The sequence below is a fragment of the Cherax quadricarinatus genome, chromosome 21 (genome assembly GCF_038502225.1).
Source record: "Cherax quadricarinatus isolate ZL_2023a chromosome 21, ASM3850222v1, whole genome shotgun sequence".
In the NCBI taxonomy this organism is placed as follows: domain Eukaryota; kingdom Metazoa; phylum Arthropoda; class Malacostraca; order Decapoda; family Parastacidae; genus Cherax; species Cherax quadricarinatus.
This window is the reverse complement of record NC_091312.1, coordinates 10,971,888-10,986,969: the sequence shown is the minus strand read 5'-3', so window position 1 is coordinate 10,986,969 and position 15,082 is coordinate 10,971,888. Positions and strand designations below refer to the sequence as shown.

The 15,082-nt window shown below is 44.0% G+C and overlaps 1 protein-coding gene across 1 annotated transcript in view; it reads left to right on the top strand.

Annotated features, from left to right (window-relative positions):
* The window catches only part of LOC128689036 (uncharacterized), a 184,147-nt gene extending 175,188 nt beyond the window's left edge, over nt 1-8,959 (top strand). The window contains exon 5 of the mRNA XM_070087428.1: nt 8,850-8,959. Coding sequence (XP_069943529.1) covers nt 8,850-8,923 — 74 coding nt within the window. The 3' untranslated portion in view covers nt 8,924-8,959. The remainder of the gene's footprint in view (nt 1-8,849) is intronic.
* The last annotated feature ends 6,123 nt before the right edge of the window (nt 8,960-15,082 follow it).

Genomic DNA, 15,082 nt, shown 5'->3' with positions numbered 1-15,082 from the left:
GCACCGGGGTAGTTACTGTTGCACCGGGGTAGTTACTGTTGCACCGGGGTAGTTACTGCTGTACCGGAGTAGTAACTGTTGTACCGGGGTAGTTACTGTTGTACCCGGGTAGTTACTGTTGCACCGTAGTAGTTACTGTTGCACCGGGGTAGTTACTGTTGCACCGGGGTAGTTACTGTTGCACCGGGGTAGTTACTGTTGCACCGGGGTAGTTACTGTTGCACCGGGGTAGTTACTGTTGCACTGGGGTAGTTACTGCTGTACCGGGGTAGTTACTGCTGCACCGGAGTAGTTACTGTTGTACCGGGGTAGTTACTGTTGCACCGGGGTAGTTACTGTTGTACCGAGGTAGTTACTGTTGTACCGAGGTAGTTACTGTTGCACTGGGGTAGTTACTGCTGTACCGGGGTAGTTACTGCTGCACCGGAGTAGTTACTGTTGCACCGGGGTAGTTACTGTTGCACCGGGGTAGTTACTGTTGCACTGGGGTAGTTACTGCTGTACCGGGGTAGTTACTGCTGCACCGGAGTAGTTACTGTTGCACCGGGGTAGTTATTGCTGTACCGTGGTAGTTACTGCTGCACTGGAGTAGTTACTGTTGCACCGGGGTAGTTACTGTTGCACCGGGGTAGTTACTGTTGCACCAGAATGTTTATAACTGTACCGGGATAGTGATTTACTAGATGTTTGACAGATTAACTGGTATAAGTAGGTTTTGTGTCCGCTGGTATATTTACTGGTATTCTGCAGTTACCGGTGTATATTAATGCACTGAGAAGTGCTAAGAGAAAAGCGTTCCTTAATGTACCGGGGCATTTTGCTAGTACACCGCTAATATTTCCAGCTGTCTGTGTGTGTGTGTGTGTGTGTTTGGTTCACAATCCTATGAACAGCTATTAGGGAACTCAAGAGGGTCATAACTACCTATCTCTCTCTCTCTCTCTCTCTCTCTCTCTCTCTCTCTCTCTCTCTCAACTGATTGTGTTTGCATGATCAGATTATTCCGTGTCATCAGCTGCGTTTTTACACTGGCACAGGAAGCTGTCCATGGGCAGCCATGCGCGGTGCTTGCCGGACACTCAAAAACCCACAGAACGTAATGCACTTTTCGTCGACAGAATATACGCACAAAGTGTATCTCTGCGTATTTACATTCAGAGTTTACTTTACCACTTATTTTAGGGATCGAAACCTCCTTGGCTTGAAGTGTACGAGTGACTTGCAAACTTAGTGAACATCGTGCAGTGGATTGGCTTTAAACTTAATAAGCCAGCGAACCAACCAGCCAGAGAACGTACCAAGAAGATGAAGAATTAGGCACATGTGCAACATCTGGGTATCTTTATTTGTAGACGTTTCGCCATCCAGTGTCTTTATCAATACAAGGACATGTATGTAAAGACTGTAGAACTATATACAAAAGATTAGGTAATCAGTCCTTCAGCCTTGGAGTTGGTGAAGACCACCGTAGTCTTGAGGACTTCGGTGTTCGTCACCAACTCCAAGGTTGAGGGATTAATTACCTCATCCTTTGTATACAGTTCTACATTCTTCACATTAGCTTTTATATTGTATTGATAAAGCCACTGAATGGCGAAACGTCTATAGATAAAGATACCCAGATGTTGCACTTGTGTCTAATTCTTCACCAGTTGAGGCTATGCATGCGAGTCAGGTGCTGGTGCTTTGTCAGGGTGACGATAGCGACAAGGGGAGATAAACATTGACCTGAGTCGTTTTGCCAGTCACGTTTGGTAAGTGATCTCGTGGTAAGTCTCTTGTTTGCATCTTAACATATGTCCCCTTAGGCTTGAAAATCTGTTGAATATTTTGTTGCCTTTCTGGCTCATATTTTTTTCGTCTGAGGTATGTTAATTTGAAAAATGGATTCGTCACTTGGCGTTTCTGTAATCAAGCCGCCTGTGTAAATCTAAATACATTGGTGGTGGTCAACACCTGTGTTGAGGATGTTTACATTGGTAATGGTCAACACCTGTGCGAGGTTCCTGATCACAGGTGTTGACCATTCCTCGCGGGTAGTCAGTCAGGCAAGCAGCAGCAGCAGCAAGACCCACGGACGAGCGATCCATAAACCGTTGATTCATACTTCTGTTCAGACCAGCTGTACACGCTACTGGTTCAGACCAGCTGTACACACTACTGGCTCAGACCAGCTGTACGCACTACTATCTCAAACCAGCTGTACACACTACTGGCTCAGACCAGCTGTACACACTACTGGCTCAGACCAGCTGTACACACTACTGGTTCAGACCAGTTGTACACACTACTGGTTCAGTCTAGCAGACCAACTTTACACACCTTAATGCTGAAAAAATACTTCCTAATAATACTTCCTAATATCCCTGTGACTCGTCTCTGTTTTCCACTTCCAGCTGTGGCTTCGTGTTCCTGTTTCCTGGCTTTCGAAAAATCTGTCCCTGTCCACTATATCAAATCCTCTCATTATGTACGTTGTTATCTTGTTACCCTTAGTCCTCTGTTTGCAAATGTCATTAGGTTTCGCTCCTTTAGTCTCTCCTCATTGCACATACAATTTAAAAGCTCTGGGGGCTAGTCGCGTGGCAAAGCTTTGCACTTTCTCCACTTTCTTGCCTTGATCGGGTGTGAGTTTTATACTACGACAGTGCTGCTTATTCCAATATGAGTCTGGCATATGTCGTATAAATAGTGTGTATGTCTCCTTGTTGACGTCCCTGAAAGCAAATCTTAGAACTGCCAGACGAGCATTGCTTGCAGCAGTTATTCGGATGATCGCCTCAGGTAGTATGCTCGGTATAGTGCTTATCCCGAGGTCCTCCTTACGGTCTCCTTTATCTGTCCACACTTTTCATAACTTTACATTTGCTAGGGTTAAATTCTGACAGCCACTTGTCAGAGCAGACCTGCAGCAGCCTCTTCAAGTCCATTTGTAGTCTTTGCTTGTTCTTATACGTTTATTTTCTCATTAATTCCACATCTGCTAACAGGGGCACCTCTGATGTTATCTCTTCAGCCATGTTCTTGTACGTGAGAAATAGAACCGGTCCTAGTACTGATGTTTGTTGAACCCCACTCGTCACACATGCCCATTCTGACACCTCGAACAATCACTCGTTTCTTTCTTGCCAGTTACTCAAGTGTGTGTACTCACAGCTCCTGGCCCCTGTGTGTGTGTGTGTGTGTTTGTATGTGTATGTGTATGCACAGTGTGCACTATCTTGCGTTAGATTTGGGCATTGTGACTAGGACAGGTCTCATTTTGGTCTGTTGAGTTTTCAAAATTCTCATTCTCTCATTCTCTCTCTCTCTCTCTCTCTCTCTCTCTCTCTCTCTCTCTCTCTCTCTCTCTCTCTCTCTCTCTCTTTCTCTCTCTCTTTCTCTCTCTCTTTCTCTCTCTCTTTCTCTCTCTCTTTCTCTCTCTCTCTCTCTCTCTCTCTCTCTCTCTCTCTCTCTCTCTCTCTTTCTCTCTCTTTTCTTTCAGCAACAACAACAACACAGCAGCACCACCATCATAGCACCAACACAGCAACACCACCACCAATATCAACACAGGAAGATCAACCCAGCAGCACCATCAACCCAGCAACACCATTAGCACAGCAACACCATTAGAACAGCAACACCTTCAGCACAGTAACGCCATCAACCCAGCAACACCATCAACACAGCAACACCATCAACACAGCAACACCATCATCAACGTGACGCCAAAAGCGCCTCCACACAACCGTAAAAAATTCAGTTAATCCTCAGTAAACAACCGTTAAGCATCTGAGGGTAGTTTAGTAGTTAATATCTGTGTGAACGACCCTCATTCTCCCCTCAGAGAGGGGAGGGCGCCCAGAGCGCTCCAACACTCATCATGTACTCTCCTACATACAGTCTGTACTCTCCCAGAGCACTCACATCTATCTTGTACTCTTCCAGCGCACTCGTCCTTGATTCTGGTGAAGGTGTTTTGATCCAGTGATTTGGAGCTATTCTCCATTTCTTTGGATGAAAATTGTTTGCTTCCCATCTCCCAGGCGCTGTATAACACTTATGTATTTAGCGCTTCCCTGTGAATGTGTTGCTAATTACTGTATTCTGCTGCAAGCTGTTAGTATCTACTGTAAGCTGTGTTGCTGCTAGTATCTAAGATAAGATAAGATTTCGTTCGGATTTTTAACCCCGGAGGGTTAGCCACCCAGGATAACCCAAGAAAGTCAGTGCGTCATCGAGGACTGTCTAACTTATTTCCATTGGGGTCCTTAATCTTGTCCCCCAGGATGCGACCCACACCAGTCGACTAACACCCAGGTACCTATTTGCTGCTAGGTGAACAGGACAACAGGTGTAAGGAAACGTGTCGAAATGTTTCCACCCGCCGGGAATCGAACCCGGGCCCTCCGTGTGTAAAGCGGGAGCTTTAGCCACCAGGCCACCGGGCCACCCCAACTGTAAGCTGTGTTGCTGCTGGTATCTGCTGTACTCTGCTGCAAGCTGTGTTGCTGCTATCTGATGTACTCTGATGCAAGCTGTGTTGATGCTGGTATCTGCTGTACTCTGCTGCAAGCTGTGTTGCTGCTGTTATCTGTTGTACTCTGCTGCATTGACACTGGTATCTGTTCTACTCTGCCTCAAGTAGCATTGATGCAGACGGTTCTGCTGTTCTCTGCAAGCTTCATTGATGTGGGATATTAACGTTATTTATCCTGATGTGATTGCTTCATCGCAGTCTTTTTTTTCCTTCACTCTGCTTGTTTAATTGTACTGACTGTTGTTGTTAATGGTGTTCCATTTTTTCTTGTTTGCGCTGACTTGTTTGCCTGGTTCTTCATGGCGGTTCTGGCTGTGTGTGATTGGTGGGAACTTGAGAGCTTCAGCTCTCCTCCTCTGGTCACTCTCATCCCCTGGGATCCCACACCTCCCCTGGGTTCCGACACCTTCCCTGGGTTACCACACCTGTAATATACACAGATATTGCAAAAGCATTTGACAAATGCGATCATGGCGTAATAGCCCATAAAATACGTGCTAAAGGAACTGGCAAAGTGGGGAGATGGATCTTCAACTTCCTAACAAATCGAACACAAAGAGTAGTGGTCAACAGAGTTAAATCGGAGGCTGCCATAGTGAAGAGCTCTGTTCCACAAGGCACAGTACTCGCCCCCATCTTATTCCTTATCCTCATATCAGACATAGACAGAGATATACACTACAGCACCGTATCATCCTTTGCGGATGATACTAGGATCTGCATGAGGCTGTCATCTCCTGAGGACGCGGTTAACCTCCAAGAAGATATAAACAAAGTTTTCCAGTGGGCAACGGTAAACAATATGATGTTCAATGAGGACAAATTCCAACTACTCCGTTATGGAAAACTGGAGGAGATAATAACTAGAACAGAGTATACTACTGACTCCGGCCATACAATAGAGCGGAAGAATAATGTAAGGGACCTGGGAGTAGTAATGTCTGAGGGTCTCACTTTCAAGGATCACAACAGTGCCACGATCGCACGTGCAAAGAAAATAATAGGATGGATAATGAGAACTTTCAAAACGAGAGATGCCAAGCCAGTGATGATCCTTTTCAAGTCACTTGTTCTCTCTAGGCTGGAATACTGCTGTGCATTAACATCTCCATTCAAAGCAGGTGAAATCGCAGATCTAGAGAGTGTTCAGAGATCCTTTACTGCACGTATAAGTTCTGTCAAACACCTTAACTACTGGGAACGCTTGGAAGCACTTGACTTGTACTCGTTGGAACGCAGGAGGGAGAGATATATCATAATCTACACTTGGAAAATCTTGGAAGGAATGGTCCCAAATCTGCACACAGAAATCACTCCCTTCGAAAGTAAAAGACTGGGCAGGCGATGCAAAATGCCCCCAATAAAAAGTAGGGGCGCCATTGGTACACTGAGGGAAAACACCATAAGTGTCCGGGGCCCAAAACTGTTCAACAGCCTCCCATCAAGCATTAGGGGAATTGCCAATAAGCCCCTGGCTGCCTTCAAGAGAGAGCTGGACAGATACCTAAAGTCAGTGCCGGATCAGCCGGGCTGTGGCTCGTACATTGGACTGCGTGCGGCCAGCAGTAACAGCCTAGTTGATCAGGCCCTGATCCATCGGGAGGCCTGGTCATGGACCGGGCCGCGGGGGCGTTGATCCCCGGAATAACCTCCAGGTAACCAGGTACTCACACTTCCCCTGGGTTACCTACACTTCCTCTAGGTTCTAACACCTCCCCTGGGTTCCTTCACTTCCCCCTGGTTTCTACACTTCCCCCCGGGTTCCCACACCTCCAGTGGGCTACCTACACCTCCCCAAGGTTCCCACACACCCCCTGGGTTACCTACACCTCTCCTGGGTTACCACACCTCCCCCGGGTTACCACACCTTCCCTGAGTGTCCACGCCTCCCCTGGGTTACCCACACCTCCCATGAGTTACCTACACCTCCCCTGGGTTACCTACACGTCCCATGGGTTACCTACACCTCCTCTGGGTCCTCCCCTGATCTACACCAACGAGGCAGTACAGTCCTGGCAGAAACTACAAACCTGTGGCACAAACATCATAAAAATCTTTGAGGGTGGTGAGAAGCCTAAGTACCGATTTTATGGAAAGTCGTGACCCACTACCCAAGTTAACGTGGATTTAGAACAAGATTTTTCCTGTCACAACTACTTGATTATGACAGAGACTCGGGAAGAAAACCGAAATGAAGATATAGTATACATGGAATTCACTAAGGCATTTGACACGCGATCACGGAGTGATAACTCATAAAATAGGTACATATTAAATTTTTTAACGAATAGATCACAAAGCGTAGTAGTAAGCAAAGCAAAATCTAGTATTAGGAAAGTAAAAAAAAAATCACTTTCCCCAATGCATGGTTCTGGTGCCTTTGTTATTTATCTACATAACAGATAAAACACTAGCCACAGTTCCGTATCATACTTGCGGAAGATACAAGAATAAACATGAAAATCACTTAGGTAGAAGAGGCGAAAAAAATGCGAGAGGGTTTAACAATCTCAACAAGATAGTTGATCAGATGAAAATGCTGGCCCACAGATGGCTACAACTTCATCCTGTTCCAAAGTCTTCCATTCGGCAGTACAAAATAACATGATGTTCAGTGGTGACAAATTTCATCTGCTCAGATACGGCAAATTTGAACTCAAAAAGGCCACGTCACACGATATACTGGAGAACCTCTTCATAGCATGGAAGGAATATGCGTATAATAATAATGTTAGCTGACCTATCCTTTAGAGAGCTTAAGGTAAATGTTGTAAAAGCCAAGAAATATGACATGGTGGATAATGAGAACTTTCAAAAGAAGCATAAATAATGCCATTGATGACACTGGGTCAGTGTTCTCGCCTAGAGTAATGATTGGTGATGGCTCAGTTGAAGGCAGGATGTCAGAGCTTGAGAAGATAGTGTTTACTGCCTTCGTAGAGCCGATAAATCATTTAAACTACTGGGAATGCCTCATAAAACTGGGAATGTACTCTCTGGAACAAAGGAAAGAGTTATACCTGATAACATTTGCATGGAAGGTACTTGAGTACCTAGTCCCAGACATGCAAATCTATTATAAAAACGTACTAGAGAAACGTGCAAGTGCATAATAGACACCGAAAAGCAGGGGCGCGACGGACACAGTAAGAAGCAGTGCCAACATCTGTGGCCTCGACTATTCAACTTGCTTACATCCATTATCAGGAATATCGCTGTAACAAGTGTAAAAGTGCGAAATCAACGAGGCTGTAATTGATATATTGGCCGGTGGGCCGCCAATAGCAGCAGTCTGGTTGACCAGGCAATCAAGAGAGATGCCAGGCTCCAGGCCGAGCTGCTGGAGCAGGTAAACTCTCGAAGCTGGTCACATGTATATCACCGGTACACCGTAACCACCGCCGGAGATTAACTCAATTTCGTAGCTTCCCAACACTATAAACGCTAAGGGAAGCGTGACGCCGCGCGTTACCTTGCCCAGGTGTGAGTCTCCGCGTTACCTGTCTAGTTGTGTACATCCGCGTTACCTGTCCAGGTACTGATACATAACCGAGTTTAAGGTTTACTTATAGGCTGGTACTTTTTACATTTTTTTTTTTTTTTTACAGAATTTAACAAAATTGAAGCCGCCTCCACTGTCCTGATACTTTATTTTTTATATTTACTCAAGAGAAAAAAGCAGCCATCGTTCTTGGTGTTAAATACTACACTCTTGGTGTTAAATACTACACTCTTGGTGTTAAATACTACACTCTTGGTGTTAAATACTACACTCTTGGTGTTAAATACTACACTCTTGGTGTTAAATACTACATTCATGGTGTTAAATACTACACTCTTGGTGTTAAATACTACACTCTTGGTGTTAAATACTACACTCTTGGTGTTAAATACTACACTCTTGGTGTTAAATACTACACTCTTGGTGTTAAATACTACATTCATGGTGTTAAATACTACGCTCTTGGTGTTAAATACTACACTCTTGGTGTTAAATACTACACTCTTGGTGTTAAATACTACACTCTTGGTGTTAAATACTACACTCTTGGTGTTAAATACTACACTCTTGGTGTTAAATACTACATTCATGGTGTTAAATACTACACTCTTGGTGTTAAATACTACACTCTTGGTGTTAAATACTACACTCTTGGTGTTAAATACTACACTCTTGGTGTTAAATACTACACTCTTGGTGTTAAATACTACACTCTTGGTGTTAAATACTACATTCATGGTGTTAAATACTACACTCTTTGTGTTATTATAATTATCATAATTAGTATATTTAGCACTAAGACTGACTATGTCTCCCCTTCAACAGGTACCTTGTTCTCTAGCGAGCTGTGGGAGCACTACTCCAGATACCTGGATCACTACCTGGATGCCCGCAGGTGAGTAGGAACTCTTAACCCCCCAGGTGTCAACCTCTGGGCTCGCCTCCAGCTCTTGGGCCCTGCTTTCGCTAGTGTGAGAGATTCCTTATATAGTGGATTAATTTTGTCATCCTTCACTGTATTTCTTCAAGTGCATTTATATCCAAGGGGGATATTCCTTGGGGAATATTCCTAAAGAGATATTCCTAGGGGGATATTCCTAAAGAGTTATTCCTTGAGGGATATTCCTAGGGGATATTCCTAGAGGGTTATTCCTAGAGGAATGTTCCTGGGGGATATTCCTAGGATAATTTTCCTAGATGGATATTCCAAAATGGATATTCTTAGATGGATATTGCTAGAGGGATATTTTTAGGGGTAATCCTAAAGGGATATTTTTTAGGGGAATAAATCTAAAGGGATATGTGGAAAATACTGTATATATTTTCCGGAAATACAGTATTTTGTATGTAAATTGATGGCCTATATTGTAGGTAATAAAAATTAATTTGTAAATAAATAAAGAGTCAGGGATGGGTGAGCGTCGCTGGCCCTATGCTGCACTTCCTACAAGAGTGATGGACTGAACACATCGATTCCAGGTTGAGGGACTGATTACCTCGAACTCCTCCTCTCCTTACCCATTTCTACTTTGTATTGGACTGATGAAGCCACTGTGTGGCGAAACGTTTCTTCAGTAAAGATTCCCATGTGTTGCATAAGTGTCTCAATTCTTCAACTTGTCGGTTTTCAAAACCATTCACCACACATTTCCTTAATGAAGCTTTGATCCAGAGGGATACCCTTCCCATTCCTTGGATCAAAGCCGGCTTCCTATTTTTGTCCAGACGGGGTATAACATCTGCGAATTTAGCGTTAAACCATGAATATAATAGTGATTAATATGTTCTCTCGTGTGTTTAATCAGGTTGTTTCTATTTTAACGATTTATCTGAGTATTTTTTATGTTGTGATCGTGTCTCTTCTGATCCTTCATCGGAAGGGTTTTTTTTTTTTTACCTCTTCTTGATGAAGAGTTCTTGTTCTGAGGAACCGGAGCTCATTTTTTCCATTATCGCTGAACAGAAGTTGAGTATCCCTCCTCCCCCTAGTGTGTGTGTGTTTGTGTGTCAGTGTGCTCAAGTATGTGGTTGCAGGGGTCGATTCATAGATCCTGGCCCCGCGTCTGGTCGCCACAAGGTCTACTCTCTCCCTTCTCCATGAGCTTTATCATACCTCTTCTTAAAGCTGTTTATGGGTATGGATCCTGCCTCCACTACATTACTTTCCAGACTGTTTCGCTTCCTGACAATTCTATGGCTGAAAAAAATACTTCCTAACATCCTTGTGACTCATCTGAGTTTTCAGCTTTCAGTTGTGACCCCTTGTTGCTGTGTCACGTCTCTGAAACATTCTGTCCCTATTCACTTCGTCGGTTCCTCTCAGTATCTTGTATGTTGTTATAACGTCCCTATCCCTCCTGGCTCGGTGTTGTCAGGTTGAGTTGCTTCAACCTCTCCCATAAATGGTTATAACTATGACCATAATTTTTAAAGGGGTGGACCGGTAAGCCAGCTGAAGGTCTCGGTTATATGACCAGAAGCTTTAACGGTGGGTCATCATCTGACTAAGACCCACGTCAGGAAACACTTGTCCTGTTTCCTGACGAACCTTAACTAAACTAACCTCCTCGTTGGACATACGCCTTAGATCCGGTACTAGTCTTGTTGACGTTTTTGACCAAGTGTGGGTTCCATATTGGTGCTGCATACTCCAATATGGGTCTGACGTACACGATAGTACACGATGTACAGTGTCACGAATGACTCCTTACTTAGATATCAAAACGTTATCATCATGTTTGGCAGGCGCCCGTATGCTGCAGCAGCTATTTTTGGTTGATATGCACCTCAGGAGATGTGCTCGGTATAATGCTCACCCCAATATCCTTTTCCTTGAGTGAGTTTTGCAGTCTCTGACCTCTAAGGCTGTACTCCGTCTGCGGTCTTCTATGTTCTTCCCCAAGTTTTATAACTTTGCACTTGCTGGGGTTAAACTCCAAGAGCCATTTGTCGGACTAGGCTTGCAGCCTGTCTAGATCCCCTTGCAGTCTTACCTGATCCTCGTCCGCTTGCATTCTCCTCATTAGTTTCACATCGTCTGCAAAACAGGAACACATGTGACTCTATCCCTTCCATTGTGTGTGTGTGTGTGTGTGTGTGTGTGTGTGTGTGTGTGTACTCACCTATTTGTACTCACCTATTTGTGGTTGCAGGGGTCGAGTCTTAGCTCCTGGCCCCGCCTCTTCACCGGTTGCTACTGGGCCCTCTCTCTCCCCGCTCCATGAGCTTTATCAAACCTCGTCTTAAAACTGTGTATGGTTCCTGCCTCCACTACGTCATTTTCTAGGCTATTCCACTGTGTGTGTGTGTGTGTGTGTGCGTGTGTGTGCGTGCGTGCGTGTGCGTTGCACGTGCGTGTTTGTGCGTGCGTGTGCTCGCAAGCACGCACAGGTTGTGCCCTTGGTGTGGTAGTGGGACGTGGCGTATACATCATCACTGCTACTGACAACACACCACTTAGCAACATAATGCAGCGAGTAATGTGTGAGTGGGATGACAGCCACTGTGTATTTCCTTCAATCATTATATAAGAATAAAAAGCTGACTGAGAGAGAGCTGGGGAAGGTCACAGAGCCAAGAAGAGTTTCCATCCTGGTCTCACACCGCCGGTGATAATCGTGGCCATTTTAGCGTTTCCTGGTTTTTCTCGCTCATCTCCTTGCCAGATGTATCGGGGGCGATTCTCTTGTTTTGCTTACATGACGTTAATTAAACGTATTCATGCGTTTACGCAAGCTTAAATTAACCTTACAAATTAGTATTTGCATTCATCTAGAAATTGACGTTGGTAATTTCGTAAGAAAATCAACGTATATATATTGTGTTGGTCTTTTCTTGCACTACTCCCAACGTCATTTTTTTTTAGCGTTCTCTACAAACTTCTGGTATTTTCTTTAGGACAGTGTAAGTTAGGTTGGGTTAGCTTAGATTTCTTATAGGTATATTTAACAGCAGAATAAGTCATAGAACGGCCACGGCACGTCTGGCAAGGCGGTGGCTGAGCGGCACCTGCAAACGTTCACATCTACACGAGCTTAAGTCAAGGTTGTGGAAAAGGGTTGTTAAATTCTTAACTGTGACCTGGGATAGTGAGGGGGGGTCACACTAGGTGACCTGGGACTGCGTGTGTTGCACCAGGTGGTCCGGGATTGCTGGGGGTCGCACCAGGTGACCTGGGACAGGGGTAAAGGGGTCAAGGTTGGGATCAGCAGAACTTGCAGATCATTCGACTTGATCATGCAACCTTCACATCCGCTCTCCACGCTCTCTTTATTTTATCTTGCAGTGAGCTCTGCCCCAGTAACGTGAGAACGGCTTCAATTAAGGCTAACTAAACTGTTTATTAGTAAAACATATATTTTAATTTTTATATTACTTTGGTCTCGCCTCGCCTGTTTTTTTTTTTTTTTTTTGTCTTTCGATATATCGTAAGATGCCTTTAGAAACCCCATATAAGCAAAATCATATCTGGTATATTCTTAATATTAAAGAACATATTTTATTGACATCAAAATATTGACTATGTACCATGAGACAAAACACACACACACACACGCACACACACACACACACACACACACACACACACACACACACACACACACACACACACACACACACACACACACACACACAGAGTGGAAAGTGATGTAGTGGAGGAAGGAGCCATACATACCTTTAAGAAGAGGTAGCGACCAGTGAAGAATCGGGGCCAGGAGCTATGACTCGACCCCTGCAGCCATAGGTGAGTACACACACACACACACGTGTGTATATATATATATATATATATATATATATATATATATATATATATATATATATATATATATATATATATATATATATTTTTTTTTTTTTTTTATCACACCGGCCGATTCCCACCAAGGCAGGGTGGCCCGAAAAAGAAAAACTTTCACCATCATTCACTCCATCACTGTCTTGCCAGAAGGGTGCTTTACACTACAGTTTTTAAACTGCAACATTAACACCCCTCCTTCAGAGTGCAGGCACTGTACTTCCCATCTCCAGGACTCAAGTCCGGCCTGCCGGTTTCCCTGAATCCCTTCATAAATGTTACTTTGCTCACACTCCAACAGCACGTCAAGTATTAAAAACCATTTGTCTCCATTCACTCCTATCAAACACGCTCACGCATGCCTGCTGGAAGTCCAAGCCCCTCGCACACAAAACCTCCTTTACCCCCTCCCTCCAACCCTTCCTAGGCCGACCCCTACCCCGCCTTCCTTCCACTACAGACTGATACACTCTTGAAGTCATTCTGTTTCGCTCCATTCTCTCTACATGTCCGAACCACCTCAACAACCCTTCCTCAGCCCTCTGGACAACAGTTTTGGTAATCCCGCACCTCCTCCTAACTTCCAAACTACGAATTCTCTGCATTATATTCACACCACACATTGCCCTCAGACATGACATCTCCACTGCCTCCAGCCTTCTCCTCGCTGCAACATTCATCACCCACGCTTCACACCCATATAAGAGCGTTGGTAAAACTATACTCTCATACATTCCCCTCTTTGCCTCCAAGGACAAAGTTCTTTGTCTCCACAGACTCCTAAGTGCACCACTCACTCTTTTTCCCTCATCAATTCTATGATTCACCTCATCTTTCATAGACCCATCCGCTGACACGTCCACTCCCAAATATCTGAATACGTTCACCTCCTCCATACTCTCTCCCTCCAATCTGATATTCAATCTTTCATCACCTAATCTTTTTGTTATCCTCATAACCTTACTCTTTCCTGTATTCACCTTTAATTTTCTTCTTTTGCACACCCTACCAAATTCATCCACCAATCTCTGCAACTTCTCTTCAGAATCTCCCAAGAGCACAGTGTCATCAGCAAAGAGCAGCTGTGACAACTCCCACTTTGTGTGTGATTCTTTATCTTTTAACTCCACGCCTCTTGCCAAGACCCTCGCATTTACTTCTCTTACAACCCCATCTATAAATATATTAAACAACCACGGTGACATCACACATCCTTGTCTAAGGCCTACTTTTACTGGGAAAAAATTTCCCTCTTTCCTACATACTCTAACTTGAGCCTCACTATCCTCATAAAAACTCTTCACTGCTTTCAGTAACCTACCTCCTACACCATACACTTGCAACATCTGCCACATTGCCCCCCTATCCACCCTGTCATACGCCTTTTCCAAATCCATAAATGCCACAAAGACCTCTTTAGCCTTATCTAAATACTGTTCACTTATATGTTTCACTGTAAACACCTGGTCCACACACCCCCTACCTTTCCTAAAGCCTCCTTGTTCATCTGCTATCCTATTCTCCGTCTTACTCTTAATTCTTTCAATTATAACTCTACCATACACTTTACCAGGTACACTCAACAGACTTATCCCCCTATAATTTTTGCACTCTCTTTTATCCCCTTTGCCTTTATACAAAGGAACTATGCATGCTCTCTGCCAATCCCTAGGTACCTTACCCTCTTCCATACATTTATTAAATAATTGCACCAACCACTCCAAAACTATATCCCCACCTACTTTTAACATTTCTATCTTTATCCCATCAATCCCGGGTGCCTTACCCCCTTTCATTTTACCTACTGCCTCACGAACTTCCCCCACACTCACAACTGGCTCTTCCTCACTCCTACAAGATGTTATTCCTCCTTGCCCTATACACGAAATCACAGCTTCCCTATCTTCATCAACATTTAACAATTCCTCAAAATATTCCTTCCATCTTCCCAATACCTCTAACTCTCCATTTAATAACTCTCCTCTCCTATTTTTAACTGACAAATCCATTTGTTCTCTAGGCTTTCTTAACTTGTTAATCTCACTCCAAAACTTTTTCTTATTTTCAACAAAATTTGTTGATAACATCTCACCCACTCTCTCATTTGCTCTCTTTTTACATTGCTTCACCACTCTCTTAACTTCTCTCTTTTTCTCCATATACTCTTCCCTCCTTGCATCACTTCTACTTTGTAAAAACTTCTCATATGCTAACTTTTTCTCCCTTACTACTCTCTTTACATCATCATTCCACCAATCGC